Raw genomic sequence first — 20,159 nt, 5'->3', positions numbered from 1 at the left:
GTTTCACTGACAGCTTTTAAAAATTAATTAGTAAACACATTGATTTTAAAATTGCACACAAGGCCAGAATACATAAATAAGACATGTTTCACTACACATTCTCAGAATGTTTTTCCCTTAAGTAAAGAGTTAAGCATATTTGTTCTCAATAAAGATTAAAGTAAGATTAACACAACAAATTATTCTGATTTTATATGTTCTTATTAAAAGAAAAACTTTCCTAAAATAAAAAAGGCATTTTTGGCAGCGTACATTAAAGGCATTAAGTCTCTTGAGAGGAATAGTGAAGTCTAATTTTCCTGGCGTTGATTAAACCATGTTGGCGTATTCAGAGAGTGCAGGATGACGGGGAGACCATTTCTAATCAGCCTGGCCTGATCTGAAAGGCTCTGCAGGTTATGCAATGACTTCACTGTGCAATTCTTAACACAGCTGCTATGGTTACAGCCTTGGTGAACGCTGGTAGGGCTGTCGAGTGCAGTCATGAGAGGCAGGGTATCTATTCGGTGCTAAGTGTATTTGTCAACTGGGGACACTGAGTTTTTAAAAGCAGATAACCTTATTACTTTAGGAACAAATATGCTTTACTTAAATCAGTCCAATTAAGCAAACAGTTTATGATGATATAACAGCAGGAAGGGTATTCTGGAGCTCAATAGAGATACAAATAAAAATGAAAACAAAACGGTTCCGTGTCATTAGTTTATGTCGTAACAAATGAACATTTTACTCATGCCACTCCTTACTAATTAATCATTTGAATTAAGGTCACTGTCTGTGTGGTCTGGAAGCAATATAAAAAAGCAGGAATGGGTTGCACATTGATAAATCAAAGTTGGCAGGTCATTACGCAATTAGGTTCATACAGCTATGGCCAAATGTTTTGCATCATCTAGAATTTTAGGACTGAGAATATAATTTAGGTCTTTTATTTAACATCATGTAATCAAAGAAACTACTAAATGATATCGTAAAAGTCTACCGAAAGCCATAATAGATTTTCGAAATGTCACATTTTTCAATATTTTTCAGTTTTGCGTTAAGTATATGGAAAACTACAAAGCGGTATATAATTCAATATGTTAACCTAACATTATTCAGCAGGTTTCATTTGACTTTATGAAGCAAAGTTTGTTACTTCTATAGGGTGATGCAAAACCTTTGGCCATAGCTGTGCATGTGCTTGAAATTTACAAAAGTAAGAGTCGTTTTTGCACACATTAAAAAATGTGGGATATTAAAGCACTGATAGCTATCTGTTTGGATAATTTATTTTCATGTTGACAAGTTAAAGATGCAGCTTCATAACTGGAGGGATGAGGATATCATTTTGAGATGTCTGTTTGTTTTCATATGTGTTATGTTTTCATTCATGGTGTAATAACATGTTACTGTAGCTGTTAGTATTTGGTATGTCGTGGTGTTTGTTAAGATCTGCACTTATAGAAACATGTATGGCACCTCTGTCAATAACACTTTCTTCATGCAGTAAAAGGTGTCTTAGCTTCAAGAATAATACACAACAAAGCATCGCCATAAGGGATTATTTCCAGGCTTTTTCATACATACCCCCTGTTCTCCAAGGACCTCCAATGCTTCATTGCCTCCTGGGCTTTTTTAATTGTGACCGCTTTGCCTGAAGGAAAATAATAATGTCATCTTATTTCTGATCACATAAGCTGAAAGCCTGAAGCTCTAGTATTGCAGTCCTGAGAGTGTGTGGGAGAGTGAGAAAAAGAAAAGGAATAGGAGCGAGAAACAAAGCGGTCTTTATACAAAGTTAAAGGACAGAAAGCAACTAAAGATGTCTGCAGTCCTTGTGAACGGTTCTGTGCTCCGTTGGCTCGATTGATAATATCTTCTGTTTTTCTATTGCTATAACTTGCTTCCAGGCCTGTGTTGTTTTGCCACATTTCCTTGCTTCCTGGTTCTTCTGAAACCATGTGATACTGTGAACTTTCAAAAGAGTTGAAGTGTCACAGTAGCACATGATTTTTGAAGAACAAGGAAGCAAAGAAATACAAAATAAATTAAAGGTCCTTAAAGAAAGATATCAGCCAATTAGATTAAGCAATATATAAAATGCATGATCTAAAATCTCAGTATTATAGCATCATAACTTTGAACCATTCAGAATGATTGCAAACAACATACAATGATAAGGGACGGGGGTGAAAATCTGAAAATGGCATTTTGTCGATGTCCTTTAAAATAAAATGACCTTTCACAAGCTACTGAGCTATACCTTTTTTAAAAACTGCAGCCGGGGCCCTTCCCTGCTGGACTACATCAGCAGGATTAATATAGAGGTAGAGGGCGTGAATTTAAAATAACAGAGGCATAGTTACCCATCCGGGGCTGATGATGAAAAGGGCATGTTGAGGACGACAACAGGAAGCAAAAAGGACATCCAAAACAGATGGGGCCAGAAGAACTGGGATAAAAAGGGAGAACTGCTGTAACCTGTGTTGCATTGCCTGACATTTTAAAGTGCGAGGTCAGCAATCCTAGACCAAGGAGCGCAAGCGTGTCAATAACAGGTGACTGAGGACCAGGGGTTATGCCCATGTCGGTAACAATGAGTGAAGGAAAACAATCGTGTAATCCAGTATTCAGAGTGAAAGAAAGCAGGAATGAAGTGCCAACTTTACTCTAAGGCATTTTTAATGAGTTTGTAGACTGTATGGCTTTTTAGTCCGGACAGTTAAATAAGTTATTGTATTCAGCCAAGTAAAGTTGAGTCAACCAAGGGATTATATTGCATGCTTGCATGCTTTGAATGGATTGGCATAATATTGAAGCACTAAAATAGAGTAGTTTACTCCCACCTCATTACCCTCTAAATCACATGCGTACATTAGCACGGAATAATGCAATATAACTAGCAATTATAAGAAAAGCTGTCAAACTACTAAAAAAGAAACAGTTTGCATCCAATTATCAGTCATTACAGTTTTTAAATCTAGAGATTTCAATTGTAATGAATTTGTGTTTTAAGAAGATCTTTTATTAATTCAACTTTTTAGGGCAGTAAAACATAAAATATACAAATGGTAAATCGAGTCGATCTTGAATTCATTTAAAATCCAAGGAAAGAATAATGGCAAAACACAGCGTGTGTGTTACACTGTGCTGCTAAGCAGATGTGGAGGGTGATCTAAGGAAAGTATTTCTCCAAATTTGGGTTTAAACATACTTTCTTTTCCATACATTGTACTTGGTGAACAGAATAGTCCATCAACGTACATGGACTGTTTATTTCACGCACGAGGACGGTCATAAACAACCCCACTCGGCCATCCGCCTTTGTCGAATAACTACACAAATCCATGAACATTCATGCAGTATCCTCTATATCTATTTTAAATGTACATTTTGGCAATTTACTATTAAGGTAACTAAGGGTTAGCTAAGGATTAAGCTGCTCTTGAGGATTAATCTAGGATTAATATTAAATTAATCCCTTAATTAGGCAATTTATTAAAAACCACTTTATGTTTAGTACTCTCAAGGCTATTTTCCATATCTAGTTTATTTCACTGACAAAATGGTCAAAAGGTTTTAGTTTTACTGGTTTTGTTTGGTTTTGTAGGCAGGATTTCCAATTTAGAATTTCCATGCAATATGTACATAACCTGTTTTTAAGGACATAGCCCCAGCCAACTGGATGCAACAGCTCTTTGTATACAGCCCAGCCTCTGACCATACAGACCAGCCTCTGACCATATGAACAGTCTACTACTGTTTCAGTATTTTTGTTAGGTAATTGCCTTTCCTATTGTTAGCCTAATAGAGTAAAAGAAAGAAAAAAACAGTATTTCTATTATTTCAATTCAAACACATGTGTAGGTTGGCAGCTGCAGCCTTGCTTATCCTAATTTATATTTATTGCCAAAAAACATGTACAACTTAAGGAAGAAAGCTGGAGAGCTTCCTGACCCTGAACAGATACATCAATAAAGTTTGATATAAACATTTGGTAGTGGTAAATGATGTTGAAGAAATAAAACAATGCCCCTTGTGGCTGGTGTATGCACAGAGCCGGACTGTTAAAATGATACAAATGCTCCCATTGTCAAAAGCAATCAATTTGACAGCTCCTCCAGTAAGTACAAAAGGGTCGCTGTGCCATAGCCACATGGACTGTATACCTAGGAATAATTAAATGAAGGCTACAGTATATAGCTGAAGACTTGTAATGCATACAGTTACTTTTCTGGCAAGCTGTCACCATTTAGGCCTACTTGTTCATCAAGTGAGACAGTATTGACAGCCTCCCCTTGGGTGTGTATATGTGTGTGAGTTTTTTTAGCGCCATCAAACACATGCTAATGCATGTGCCATTGTCTGCTGAAATAGACAGTTTGGCATTTTATTTTCATGACCTCACTTATATAAACAAAGTGTTCTGAGAATATGACCAGTACTTGTTCACTAAAAAAATAAATAAAACGATTAACAAAATAATTCAGAAATACAGATGGAACCCACGGCAAACAGCAATCCTAGCTAATTTGCTAGTTTTCTTAACTGGCCTGCACGTCAGAAGAATAATTTTGACATTCAATTGGAACCCTGTTAAAAATTGTTTAACTAATCTGACATTCATCTGGAAGACTGGGGAAAAGGTAACAAAATATATATATATTTAAATATATTTAAAAATATTATATATTTATATTTGAATATGTTTAAAAGTAAACAATTTGTTAGTCTCCAAATTGATTCCTTGTAATAAATGATTTGATGATGTTCTGTGTGTTAATAATAACAATAATAATACATGGGAAAAACTACTTTAAAACTGAACCACACATGCTGTGCAGTACCATTGGTATGTGAAACCTTGTCAATCAACCATGATTTAAAAAATGGACCCGGTTTCTTGTCTACTGGGTTTGTAGTATTTTCCATTTGCCAGAAGTTTGAAAAACAGAAATCAATTGGAGACTTTGGTAAACCTTAGCCTTTTTGAGGATTTAGTTCATAGATACAGTATAAGGACTGACCCCAACCTATTACCGTAAGCTCACTCAAAGAAGCCATGAAGGGAAACATAACGTGCCCTGTAGATAGATTATTTTTTTACTGTCAAAAATTGTCCTGTGTGGGGATCCATCTGTATTTGGTTAGTTATTTTTGTATACACAGTTACCACAATACTAAATTATTTTTAACTGCATAAACAAGTTTAGGCACACTGAGTACACCACAGTTTTAAAAAAACCCCAAAAGAAACCAGGTAATGTCAGTACCATTCAACATGTTTTGGGATCACTGGGAAAATGGATCTCTGAACCAATTGTGTTTTAACAGTAAGAAATGTATAATAATGTGCAAGGGTGGCCTCATAGGGTATTGCATTGAGTTGCTTATGACCTTATGTTTGCATGTGCTGGATGAGTTGGATCAGGGACCTGAACACTTGTAGCTACTTAAAATAGATATCTGCTTACTCTGCCTCTATCATTCACTGTATTGAATAAAGTTCCTATCTGGTGCTCACTGGCTGATTTAAAGTAGGCGACTGCACCAACATGTTTGTCTGTACATTAGAGTACAGAGAATGGAAAAATATCTTAATAACAGATCATCAGTTCAGTTTGTTTTTCTTAAACCTTTTTTTCTAATGGTCAAACAAGAAAAAATGTTAAATAAACACAGCACTTGGCCTTAAAATGCAACTGTACCTTTTTTCTGGGCTACATAAACGAGTCTGTGGAATGTACAACACGTTTTTTATTTGACAGATATTTACTGTAAATGTATCTGCTTAGCAGAGGTTCATAACATATTTCATAAATGTGATGAAAACTACTATATATGATAAGCCTGTTAAAAAATAACACTAATATGTGTTGTTATTGAAACATTAGCTATTAAGGAGCAGAGTAAGTAAAAAGAATTTAAAGCTCGCATCAGCAGCCGGGTTATGCTGGAATGTTTATCAAGGTTGTCCCGGGAATTTTCCGTCTGACTCAATGGGAGCGCCTCAATCGAGGAAGAGGTCAGCCAAGGCTGGGGGATCTAGGATATGTTCTTCCTGGATGGAATTCTTTAATAAGCCTCCATTATGTGTTATAATTCTTGTATACATTATTTTTCTTTATTTTTAATTCCAAAATATAAATTGGTAATCTTTTCCAAGGCATTTTATTGAAGACTTTCAGTGTCCTCTCTTCTAGTAGCTCTTTGATACCCACTGTTACGTTGCATCTTTTCCTTGAAAATGGAACTTGATGTTGGAAATTGGGTTGCCTCAGGCATTGGACCTTGTAATTTATGACTCTAAGTGGTATACGAACTGCAGAGACTGGTTTCATGTAAGCATTGTCTTACACAATAATTGAGTTAATTGCGTGGGGGGGTGGTAACATGACACCAGGGAGTACATAACAGTAATATTAGAATTCGCTAAATGGAAACTTCAAAAGACTCTTAATACCCAAACTGAGCCCTATTGCTTTCCCTGTTTCCTCAATCAAGTTGTGGAATGCAGTGCAGTAGAATAAGTTACTCAGTTTCTTTTGACATTGCCTTGTAGTTATATATGCTGCTCTGTTACTAAAGTGGCAACACACTTTTTAAAACGGATGTAATGTTCTTTTTAAAATCCCACAGCAAGATGGAAAGAAGTCTTGCAAAAATAGTTCAGTTACGTTATATTACAGTTGCAAAAAACAGTATGAATCAAATATCTGAATCTAATTTCTGAGGTGCCCTACAGACACTAAAGGACAAGAATTTACATTCCACCTTTCAGCCAGTGGACAGGGCAAATCACATTTAAGGCCTGCCCTGCCGAAATTTCCTTTTTTCATACGTTTACTTCCAACTGCAAGGAGTTGCTTGTGATAGAGAATGTCTTTATATTTGCCAAACCAGCAAGAAATTAGCAACTAGAGAAAGACATTTTTAGCAAGATATAAATTGTAATAGGCATGTATTCTGAATTTCGGACCTCCTTAATTATAGTCATATGTTTACAAAACATATGCAAATGTTTAGCTGTAGGTTTACATTTTAAGTATCTCATTTTGCATTTTTGTGAAAATACATTAATCATTTTGAAGAAATAATTAGGGAAAGATTAGCTGCATACGGAATATCTTTTATTACCCCTTATTAAACATTTAAGACTTTGTTTTACAGTAGCATCTCGTATAACATAGTGTGCTCTACCAATACAACGAGGTCACATCCTTACAGCCTGCTATAGTGTAGCTGTATATAACTGTCATATGCATTACTCTTCATAATCCTGTTAACAACTGAATTATAATGGATATTACCCATGGTGTTATTGGATTCAATGTATTAGAAAAGTGATTTAATATCATTTAATTTATTACAGTAGTTAAAAGCAGCTGCATAGTATGATGCCTAATATAACTAGGAAGAACAAAAGTATATTAATATCCACAAATTATGTTATGCTGTATCACAAACTACTATACATAAAGAATATAAGATAAGCCTATTGGTAAAGGTTTTCATAAAACTACCTACCATGTGAAATGAAAAGTAATAAATTGCATTACGTGTATTATTTCACATTGACGAGGTCAGAAGCCAAAGAAAGCACAAATAATTAATAAAAGGATTCATTGCGAGTATACTGACAGTAAGGATTGGTTATACATTATAAATAGAATTGGTTGTGAATTTACACATCAAGACGCATTCATAGTAATACTTCAGTTCAAATCTTGTTGGGTCTTTTCTTTCCTATGAAGTATAAATATTTCCCCCTCTAGTATTCCCACAGCGCCCATGAAGTCATAGGAAGAAAATGATTTAACCATGAACTAGGTCAAGAACAACAGATGTAGCATTGTAAGTAATTCCATTTTCAATGCAGGAGCAATGGTCATGATACGCTTGTAGGCTTCAGTAATATGGTGCCGAATTGCGTCTCCATAACGTTTCTCAATGTAAAGACTAAGGACCGTTTTAGTAGTCTACAAATTAAAGTAGACATTTTTCTATTAACTTTAATATATACAGTACTGTGCAAAAGTTTTAGGCAGGTGTGAAAAAATGCTGTAAAGTAAGAATGCTTTCAAAAATAGGCATGGTAATAGTTTATATTTATCAATTAACAAAATGCAAAGTGAGTGAACAGAAGAAAAATCTACATCAAATCAATATTTGGTGTGACCACCCTTTGCCTTCAAAACTGCATCAATTCTTCTAGGTACACTTGCACACAGTGGCCCAAAACATCTTGGAGAACTAACCACAGTTCTTCTGTGGATTTAGGCAGCCTCAGTTGCTTCTCTCTCTTCATGTAATCCCAGACAGACTCGATGATGTTGAGATCAGGGCTCTGTGGGGGCCATAACATCACTTCCAGGACTCCTTGTTCTTCTTTACGCTTAAGATAGTTCTTAATGACTTTCGCTGTATGTTTGGGGTCGTTGTCATGCTGCAGAATAAATTTGGGGCCAATCAGATGCCTCCCTGATGGTATTGCATGATGGATAAGTATCTGCCTGTACTTCTCAGCATTGAGGAGACCATTAATTCTGACCAAATCCCCAACTCCATTTGCAGAAATGCAGCCCCAAACTTGCAAGGAACCTCCACCATGCTTCACTGTTGCCTGCAGACACTCATTCGTGTACCGCTCTCCAGCCCTTCGGCGAACAAACTGCCTTCTGCTACAGCCAAATATTTCATATTTTGACTCATCAGTCCAGAGCACCTGCTGCCATTTTTCTGCACCCCAGTTCCTGTGTTTTCATATTGCATATTACATATTGAATTGATGATCATTAGCACCTGTTTGGTATAATTGTTTAATCATACACCTGACTATATGCCTACAAAATCCCTGACTTTGTGCAAGTGTACCTAGAAGAAATGATGCTGTTTTGAAGGCAAAGGGTGGTCACACCAAATATGGATTTGATTTAGATTTTTCTTCTGTTCACTCACTTTGCATTTAGTTAATTGATAAATATAATCTATTAACATGTCTATTTTTGAAAGCATTCTTACTTTACAGCATTTTTTCACACCTGCCTAAAACTTTTGCACAGTACTGTATGCTGTAAATGTCCAGTGATTAGTAGTAATACTTGGTAGCTCTACTAAACTCTATTAAATTCACTTCCCATCACTCTAAGTAAAAGACAATTTTTGAAGTCCATGAACATGTAGGTTAAATGAAGCCTAACCTTATGTTTCATTATGCTCTTCAGGAAACGATTTCCAGATTAGAGGATTTACTCAAACACTTGAACAAATAAGAGACCTGCTGTTAGAATATGGCTTTTGGAAAGCTTGAAAAGTTATGATGCAAAGCTTGTAATTTTTTTTTTTTTTTAATTAGCTAGATTACAGGTTTCTTTTGGACTCCACTTGAATGTAAATTTATTGTATTATAAACCAGGAAAGTGTTGTGTCTAATTAGTTTGAAATCTCTCTTTCTTTTGGTCAGAAAAACACTCTCCAGTGCAATGTATTTATAAGGATAGAAAGTCTTGGCAGAGGTTTCATGTATGCTTGCCAAATAGTTTTCAACAAAGGTTTTATATCTCCACCATGTGTAAGGCACAATGGAACAGTATTGCTGCTTTATAAGCTAGTTTATCACTTTGGTGTTTAGGATTTAAAACAGAAGATCCGGTTTTAAATTTAAAACTGATCCGGTTGTTGTTGTTATTTTCAAAGAAATAAGTTATATAAATGATGGACATTGACAAAATGTTTTTGGTTTCTTTTTAAGCACTCGATCTGGTGAATTTTATCCAAATATAAGTTTCTTTTGATGCTCAAATATAAGTGATAAGTTTCTTTTGATGCTCAGTATATATAGGAGGAAAACTGTCATGACATGCATGTAAATGCCGCCAATGTTAACTCATTGTTGATAAGTCATGTTTTTCCTAAATCATCTTGCTGAAGTCATTCATGAAGACCAGCCCTTCTTGCCATTGAACTCGGCATCTCTTCTGACATTGATTTTCCCCTTTTTATCCACTGTATTATATGCAGTCCCATTATCTTCAGCTAAACCTTGCTCACCTCTAAACAGAGAATAGTTTGTAATATGCTGTGTACTGAAAGGCTACTGAAACCTTATGCATGATTGCTGTGGTTTCTAGACAGTTTTGTATTCTGTCATCAGTTGTAGAAACAGCTGTGAAGTACTGTAGCTATCTCTCTCTTACTCCTTCTGTATGCTGTAGCCATACAATTTTAAAGGCCACCCAGTTAGTCAGCTAGAAACTATAACAGAAAATATTTTGAAACCTATAATTACAGTCAAGACTGAAACTGTTCAGTCTTTAAAAAGCTGAATTACTATACTCACCATGCCATGACTTATGTGGCAGAGAGAGGGTTAGAAAAAGAACTGATTAGCATACAATCACACAGATTCTGTTAGAAAGATCACTAAGACTAGAAAGAAACAGCTGAGAGCACAAGATCTGGCAGAACAGTCGCTCAAATAGACTTCCAAGGTAACTAGCAGGGTACATAATACCATGGCACTACCATGGTACATAATTAGGACTTCTGATTTTCGGTTTTAACTGATGAAACTTGATAAAACACCCCCGATATAAAAAAATTAAATTGGTGGGTCGCCAATAAACACCGGAAAACCCTGTAAGAACTGTGGAAATGGTTAATCTATTCACGTTGACTTGACCCATTTCACATTAAAAAAAATAAAACCTACTACAAAAATAATAATAAATACATTTCCCAGCGCTGCTGGGCAATGTCCTGCCTTCCTGACTTGTATCTATTATTGATTAGTTCTAAATACTTTAAACCCGCCCCAACTACTGAGTGACAGGACATTCCTACATTTCTATTGGAGACTCCGCTTGCGAGATTTAAAACAAGATTGCAATTAGGAATGGAGGGTTGTTAGCAGGATTTAAAAGATGTATTACAGTTAAGATACGGAGGATTTAAAACAACATTTTAAAATTGTGGTGAAATGTAAAAAAAATGCCTACACACAAAAACCCCAGAAGAATGTGCCTGTGACCATAAGAATTTCGTTGTGGAAGACAGCAAAGGAAAGAACGTATGACTTAAGAGTGCAACTACTGTCGAGTTACTACTATACATATTTTGACAGAAAAAAACAGCCAAGCATTTTAGAAAGTAACCAAAAACAATAATTTCACACAGTACATAAAAAACGAAAGCTCCGAAAAAAAAACAAAAAAAAAACGATTTACATAAAACTTGAAAATAGCTAAAAAAACAAACAAAAAAAACACAGAAAAAGGAATGAATAAAAACCGAAAAAAGAAGCCCTAATTATAGTCCAGGAAACGATTTGTTACCATTGTCCAAATCAGGAATTTATATAACTTATCATAAATTGTGAAAGCAAACAACTTCCTAGGTTTACCCAAAGCAAAACAGCCTCTTTGGAATCCAGTAGTATTATAACGGCAGTGCCAACTGAATCGTACATTGTACCTAACATTGCAGGTGTGCTAATCATTTTGGAAACTAACGTCAATGTTTAGTCTGCATGGTCTCCCAAACTGTTACAGCAAAGCAGCAGTTCAATAAGATCCTTTGTGTCTGAAAACGTGTTATTTTTTTTAAAAAAGTGGTTTATTTTGGGGGGAAAAGCTGATGAAATGAGGTTAGCACTGTTTAGTTAGCTAGAGGAATGTCTACGACTCCTGAGATCTCCTACAGGCGGCAGCAGTCTTTCCTTCCTATGATTCCAGCATTTGTTTTTGCCACTAGACAAAACTTGGCTGGTTTGAGGCCTGGAATGTCAACAGTCCTATATTGGAAAGAGGTTGTTGGCATTTACCTCTCAGCATTTGATGCCATGTTTTTTTGGGGATGTTATTGAAATGAGTGGTGAACAAAGCATAGGAGAAAGTACTTGTCAGAAATGTATAATAAAAACAGTGTAAACAACAAAGCTATGTTAATTAAAGAGACTACAGAACACTGAGCAATAAACAATCTGTTTTGAGCGTATTAGAATATTTCAAGACAACAGAACAATAAGACTGTCCTCAGTTAGAAGCCTGCATTGCTGTGTCAGTGCCAGCCTGTTTTAAAATCCTAAACGTATAAATGTAAGGAAGGCGGTTGTTTTATTGGTAACTCAAAACTCATTTGCTGACTACTTAGGGACGAAATTGCGAGATAGTCTGAGCAATGGCGTGAAAGACGATGTCCCATGTATAGAGTGAGGAAATACATTTCTTAACAGGTCTATGGTGGATTGTGGGTTTTCTGTTTGTTAATCTTATTGTCCACGATGTCAACAGTAGAAATTTTCCTTATTTCCTTCATCATCACGCTAGCAGAAGGATGTAGTTATTTTCCTTTGTACAGCATGCAGCAATCTCAATTTTATACAACAGAGAGACAGGTGGAAGTCATCAGTATTGATGACTGTTAGTGTGTGTTTTCAGCTGCCTGAAAACACACACTAACAGTTAAGCCGACTGGATAAACAGCATAATATTGTCACACAAAAATGTTTTCTCCAGCTGATTCTCACAGCTTCAATGGTTCATTCATTTGCTTTAGAATAAATAAATAATGTACTGCTGACAATCTGGCTGGAAAGGTCAAGGTTACAGACTCTTTCAACACAGCAGACATGTATTTAGATCTTGGAAAATACTCAGAACTGCAGATCACTAGTAGTGAAGGAAAGATACAACTCCACGTGATACAGCAGGCCAGTAAAGTAATCTAGCATAAACTAGTCTGTATATCTCTGCACATTTGTATTGATTTTTCATCATAAAACACTAAACTATTAAATTGGTTATCTTAAGGAATTATAGATCCCATATACATTAGAGCTATAATGATATACTAAGGTCGCTATATGCTACATGTTACTGTCTTGATTGTCTGCTTTGTGATTGGGTCCTTTGTATGATGTCTAATAAGTTTATAAATCATGGACTAAATGAAATGTACAGAATGTATTCATCAATCAAGAACCATTTAGTGCAAAAGTGCTCTTTACTTTCTATACTATGAGCAGTGCAGCAGCCCTAGAACAAAGGGAATTGTTTATCAAATAAGTACATTTACTTTACAAGGGAGTTCAGCTTTCATAATTGAGCAATATGTTGTAGGTATTTTGTATGTATGACAAACAGCTGGGGTTTGCTCTCTACTATCTCTGCTTTGGGAAGGTTTACTGTTAATCATTAAAAAACAAAAACCCACAGAATCCAACGCAGAATATTTTCCATGTAGTTAATCATTCTGTTACGTTGGCAACTAGGTTTCATCCAGCAGTATGAATCTTATTCAAGTAACAGACATCAGCTTACAGGGGTGGAAAGCATAGATCCCTGGGGTACACCAGATACAATATAGACCTTGGACCATTTCACACAGAGTCGGTTAGATCTATTGCCCTCAGTAATTCACTAATCTGTGTGCACCTCATATAGCAATGAGTGTACAGCTTCTGATTTTAACTATGTTGCACATTGATAAATCACTAATGCTTGTAGTTGGCTTGACAAGAACCATTTGCTATTGAATGGGACAGAGATTATGATACTGTGCCACTCATTCATACAGGAAGATTATAATACTGTGCCGCTCATTCATACAGGATCCTAAAAGGGATGTACAGAAACACTGAAGACACTGAAGGGGTGGAAGTCAAAGGCCATTTTGTGCCTGCACACCACATAACAGGATTGTTCTCCCAAATGATTATTGTTGATGTTATAGTGGAAAGCCATTTGTCATGTGCTATGATGGTTGACTACCCAAACTCATTTCACATAGTTGCCTTAGGCTGAATTCATACCTGCAGAGAAGAGGGAGTGAATTGGCACTGCCAGTTATTCTAGACATGCAGCATTGTTATGTTTTTGACATGATTTGTTTATTCCTTCCATTATCTTGGAATTCACTCGGATTTGTATCTGACCTTAAGCGTTCCATCTGGATTCCATGCATGATGGATTAGGAACAACCTTTCTTTAGACTCGATACATCGCTGGCTATGCAGCGCTGCAGGTACACTTCACTTGCATACATCTTCTTTGCTGATTAGGCAGTTCTGTAATAGAGAGTCAGTTAGCCTGCCCATAGTTATGACCTACTTGCTGTAGATGTCTTCATTGCCTTGCTTTTCATTTTAGCAAATAGATCATAACCTTCAAACTTCATTGCTCTGTATTTGTGGAATTTGGATTGCTCAACCATAGCTGTCGCTGCGCTGCTTTTCTAGAGCTCCATTTTAATGCAACTTTTTATTTTACTGCACGTACAGTATTAGGACAGTTATTACTACTGTTGCATACCATATGAGAAGATGTGTTAGTCATTGACCGTTCACTTGCTGTTATTAAAATAAAATGGGACATACAAATCAATTAATAAACACAATTTTATCCAAAACTGTGTGCATTGTCAAACTTGCTACTTTAAGTCTACACTCCAAAATAATTTACATAATCCCAAACCATTCCAACATTTGAAGACATTGAAAAAAATACTTTTTCCAATGTCTTCGGTTACTAGTCAGAACGCTTGTCATTGAACGTTGGTTTCTTTCAGTATTTTTACTTTAAGCATTGCAACCTGAGCAGCTTGCCCATTTCCCAACACACTCACAAGGGAGTAAATGACTTGCTAGGTATGACATTTGAAAATGCACAGAAGGTTGTGTTTTGGATACAGTACTACTCTGTCCTGCATGCAGAACACATAAAAGTTTGTACAGTTGTAATCACACCATACAATGTGTTCTGTATTACCACTGTTGACTGATAATGATGAACCAACTCTGGCTAGATTACAAAGAAAAATACTAAACCTTTGAGAGAAAAAAGATTCGGGTGAACAGAAAACAACAACTTCATGTTGAGATATAATTCTGTATTAAATCACATCGCAGTAACAAAATGCACCCACCAGATGCCGCAATTTGTTTATATATAGTGCTGTATCATTATAAACTGACCTTTTTTTTCTTGTCAATCTGCAGGTTACCTATTTGGGGAAGGTCACCTTAACAGGGACGCAGTTTTTAACAGGCTGCACTGAATCGGCGGTCATCGGCTTGTGGGAGCAGCATGCCCTAGCCCAGGAAGACACTACTCCAGCCAATGCCATCCTGGAGATACGGCCCTTTCAGGTGCGGTTACACCACCTGGACGGCCGGAGAGAAGCGACAGTCCACATGGACACCTACCAAGTGGCACGCATCGCCTACTGCACTGCAGACCACAACGTCAGCCCCAACATCTTTGCCTGGATTTACCGGGAGATAAATGACGACTTGACTTTCCAGATGGACTGCCACGCCGTGGAGTGTGAGAGCAAGCTGGAGGCCAAGAAACTGGCGCACGCCATGATGGAAGCCTTTAAGAAGACCTTTAACAGCATGAAGAGTGACGGCAGAATCCACAAAAGCAGCTCGTCGGATGAATTTCCTGAGGAGTCTGCCACCGACGATGACTGAGCACACCTGTTACAAACCTGCCGCAGCAGGTATACTGAAGATGTGAAACGGATAAGAGGGTATTCAAATGGGCTGGGGGGAGGGGGGGTGAGGGAGACAAAACTAACAAACCGCAGCCGCTCTCTTGGATGACCGCTTTTTCAAATCAAAAGGATGATTCAGTACTTAAAGATATGCATCATTAAAGTAATTACATTCCTGTTTCAAAGCTGTTGTTCTGTAAATGTGCAAATAAGCTTTTTCTCTAAAGCTTGACAGTGTTCAGGCTCTTGCCTTGACTCTAATGCGCTCCAATGTGGCTAATGAAATCCATCAAGCTATTGTGAAGAGTCTACGGACCCAGCCTCAGACTTCGTCGCACAACAAAGCTGATATTCATCTGGCACACGTGGGAGGAGGTTACAGAGACAGTATCCTCCTTCTTAGGCTGACCTTTCCCTTCTGAAGAAATAAGGAAAACATTACCGATACAGTATATAAAAAATATATCAAAATTACATTTCAATGTTTGCGAATTCTGTGTTTTTTTTTGTTTTTTGCAATTTTCTTTATAATGTCATTATACAAAAATAATGTTTATTCAAAAATAGAAAGCATCTACTGAGGGTCAGTTGAAGTAATATCATGCAGTTTTACACTGCTGTGGACTGGCACAACCAGATATACTGTTTTGGGTTTTGCAGTTTAGAATTATTTAAAAGTGACTGAAGCACTGGTCACAAGAAAAAAAAAATTATCTAAGGAAGCAGAGCAGACACTTTCAGTACATTTAGATACACTGTAGGAAAAATCTAAACCAATATCCTATATAGGTATTGTTTACCTTTAGTCATTGTGGCTTTATCTCAAGTTCTAAAGATTAGCTTAGTGGGCTGATAAACTGTATAAAGTCACCTTGTAGTAAGTTGTCACAAATATCAATATTTGAACAGGAAAAGAACAACAGGAATAATTATGTCAAGTAAAAATAATTCATTAGAACACCATTCTTATTTTACTTGACTTTTTCTACCCTGTCACCACACTATAAAATCACTTCCTTTGCAGGTATTCGGACCTTACTCGCATAGAGTGATTTATAGTGTGGTGGCAGGATTCATTGGCTTTAGGTACTTTAACAAAATGAGAAGAGGCTTGCAGTAACATTAGAATATTGTTTTAAGGTAAGACCAGTGCACACATATAAGAGTCCACAATCATGCAACTATTCATCATTTTTGTATAAAAAAACACTTTTTTTTTTATAGTGTACCCAAATGCAATCTGAATGGCCTATGCGAGTTATCAGGTGCACCATGTGTGACAGAGAGATGGACATATAGACAGACAGATAGACGCAGTCAGTGCATACAAGTTTATATTTAGAACCTTAAAAGTGGGGTTTAAAGCTTTGATTATTTGTAACCCTAAAGTTACAGAAAACAATTAAAAATGTCAGTATTATTTTTTTGGACGGTACTTTGCTTAAGAATGGAAGCCAAGTATACCGTGTCCAGTTTGTTTTAGCTCTGATTTTATAAGGGTTCATTTTTATAAGCAGTGTCTATTAAAAAGTTTTCATTTTTTGATTGAAGGGAATAAGATTGTAACATAATCCATTTTTCATGGTGTGAGGTTCTTCGAGCATTTACTTGTGTCGATATGTTACAATTAAAAACGATACAGCCATACAGACAGCACTTGTATACAGGAATCTCAAGGGAATCGTATTTAAACTTTCTGAAAAGTGTTGCCAGTGCATATTTTTCAGTGTGGTCAAGGCTAGCTGTTATTTGACTTAAAGATTCAATTAACACAAACGTTTTGATAGAGAATGATATAACCTCAATTGGGATATGGATTATGGCAGGGGGGTTAATTAGATTAGGTTAGTGTTGCTGTCTTTTTTGTCCTGCACCAGCACTATCACAGAGTCAGAGATTTGATACATCAGGGGAAATAAGATCACGATCACAGAAAGTTTCTTAAATATTCAGTGACACATTTAAAGATAACATAAATGTATCTTTGGGGTCCGAACCCCAAAAATGATTGTGACAAAATTCAGTATGAAAGGAATAATATATGGGAAAAATCTTCATATATTTCTGCAGAAAGAAAAATATATATATATATAAGCTTCTGTAAATAAAATGTATCCATTTCCAAATATTACAGCATACATGTTTATAGTTATTATTTTAAAAGTACATAAATATGTTTATTCGCCGACTGTGAAATATATAGAAAATCATATAGTGGTGGAATATCAGATAAATTGTGCAAAGCCATACATTAGATTCAGTGTTTCAAGAAGGGAATTTATAGAAGCATAAGTATAATTGTTTTTTGTCTCAGAAATGCTTGGATTTGCTTAAATGTTGTTTTTTTTTTTTCTATATGTTATTTGCAAAGTTAAAAAATATAAACCATTTACCAAGAATGATTCTGACTTTCTTTGTAAAATCTTTGTCAATCATAAATATAAAATAATCCAATGTCATAATTCTAAATGATCTACTGCTACAAATACTGTAGGTGGTTACATAGAAGATACTAGTGTTGTTTCTTACATTCTCCTACCATAAAAAATATAACTAGGAAGAACAAAAGTAGATTAATATCCACAAATTATGTTATGCTGTATCACAAACTACTATACATAAAGAATATAAGATAAGCCTATTGGTAAAGGTTTTCATAAAACTACCTACCATGTGAAATGAAAAGTATTATTATTAAAGCAAGAATAAGGCCACAATACTACTGGGAGTCACAACAATGTTTTAGAAATGGCCGACACACCTTTTGAAAATAAAGATCAAAGTAAATGTTTGCCTCATTTGAAAATGTTAGGCGCTCAGGTATATTTTCTTTGTGTATATATCAATCCATCACATAACTGGTGAATGCAAAAGCTCAAAGCATTGCTTGTGGCCTAGCCTATGGAAAACACATTCCTTAACAAAAGTAACTTCCATTTAAATGCATTAAAAAATGAAGACAGAACAAGCAAAGACAAGTTGTTGTGTGCAAATAATGTACTTACGGCATTAAAAAATCACAGAAAAGCAACTGAATCACAGAAAACAGATGGCAATGTTCTACTAGCCTTTCATGGGTTTGAACAAAGTCAGTTTGTCACAATTAGTCTCACTGGACCAGTACTGAATGGCACAGGGTTTCCAGGTCTGTACTGAGGTGCGTTCACAGAGCTATGGGGGGAAGCTAGCATGCTGTCTCAATTATCCCATGTTTAGTTTAAAGGCCTCTAAAGGGGAAAAAGTAATACAACTAAATAGTGTATGTATCAACAGAACTCAGAACAATGACAAAAGTAAAAATAGTAACGGAAACATGAATCGGTATTTTACTTTTTAATTTTTTTAAAACAATTGCTTTTATTTATTTATTTATTTATTTATTTTTTAAAAGGTTGAGTAAAATTCATGTGTGATTAAGCAGAAGCCTGCAAAGCAAGCCTATTGGCGGTAGTGTAACTACAGCAAGGAAACCAGCAAACCAGCTGGAAAGGAGGCCATTTTATCATGCATGCCTTCACTCAGTGCATAGTGTCTTCACTCGTTTTTTTCATTGTTTATGTGAAGCAATCTTTGCTCTGCAGTGACCTAGACAAGCAAAGGCACACTGTGTGCGTCACCAAAGCTGGCATCAGGCAGACCCACACACTACCTAGAGCAGCAAACTGACTGAACCTCCATGCAGTGAGATCAGATCTACTTTGTGATAATGGATGATGTTTGGTAACCCCCCCCCCCCCCCCTTTCCTCCTGTAAACACACAGTCCCTCAATATAGGGGGTCACTGCTCTGACAAGCAAGGGCTAGTTGCTTTCAAATGCTCTGAAAACATAATGGTCTAAATATATGCCTGGTGAGAAGCAGCAATACAAAAACAGGAACAAACCTTTCCTTCTAGTTCAGTGATTATACTTTGAATGAATTGAAATCTGAACTAAAGGTTCCAACTGGACTGCTGTTCATGACTTCAATCCTCAAGAGGTCTCCACATCCTTTGATCCTACAGAGCATTAAAAAAGAAACAAATGGAAAAATCAGGAACTATATATATATATATATATATATATATATATATATATATATATATATATATATATATATATATATATATAACGGAAATCAAATGCTGTACTGACTTTTATAGCATATGCTTTACTCTGCTCTTGGTTATCTCTTCCTTCTCCAATCATAGGCTACAAGCCGGACCCCATATAAGTACCCATATAAGGTAATTTGTATCTATCCAGTTAGAACCAACTACAGGAGGTCATTGGGTTAGCACAGTTATGTGGGCTAGCAAACAGAGGTCACACCTATACAGATGGCAATGGTGAAAATGTGAATAAAAAGGAAAATTGTCCCAATGGAATCAGCTTGTATAATTTGCACTAATCACTTAGGTTACCTCTGGAAGCAGCAGTAGTAAGAACATAAGAACATAAGAAAGTTTACAATTGAGAGGAGGCCATTCGGCCCATCTTGCTCGTTTTTTTTTTTATCAGCTTATTGATCCCAAAATCTCATCAAGCAGCTTCTTGAAGGATCCCAGGGTGTCAGCTTCAACAACATTAGTTGTGAGTTGGTTCCAGACCCTCATAATTCTCTGTGTAAAAAAGTGCCTCCTTTTTTCTGTTGAATGCCCCTTTATCTAATCTCCATTTGTGACCCCTGGTCCTTGTTCCTTT

The 20,159-nt window shown here is 36.1% G+C and overlaps 1 protein-coding gene across 1 annotated transcript in view; it reads left to right on the top strand.

Moving 5' to 3' along the window:
* Positions 1-17,939, top strand: part of pid1 (phosphotyrosine interaction domain containing 1) — a 35,053-nt gene extending 17,114 nt beyond the window's left edge. Inside the window, exon 3 of the mRNA XM_034038581.3 lies at positions 14,978-17,939. Coding sequence (XP_033894472.3) covers positions 14,978-15,454 — 477 coding nt within the window. The 3' untranslated portion in view covers positions 15,455-17,939. The remainder of the gene's footprint in view (positions 1-14,977) is intronic.
* The last annotated feature ends 2,220 nt before the right edge of the window (positions 17,940-20,159 follow it).

The sequence above is a fragment of the Acipenser ruthenus genome, chromosome 17 (genome assembly GCF_902713425.1).
Source record: "Acipenser ruthenus chromosome 17, fAciRut3.2 maternal haplotype, whole genome shotgun sequence".
Taxonomy (NCBI): domain Eukaryota; kingdom Metazoa; phylum Chordata; class Actinopteri; order Acipenseriformes; family Acipenseridae; genus Acipenser; species Acipenser ruthenus.
This window is presented reverse-complemented; position numbering and strand designations above follow the sequence as displayed.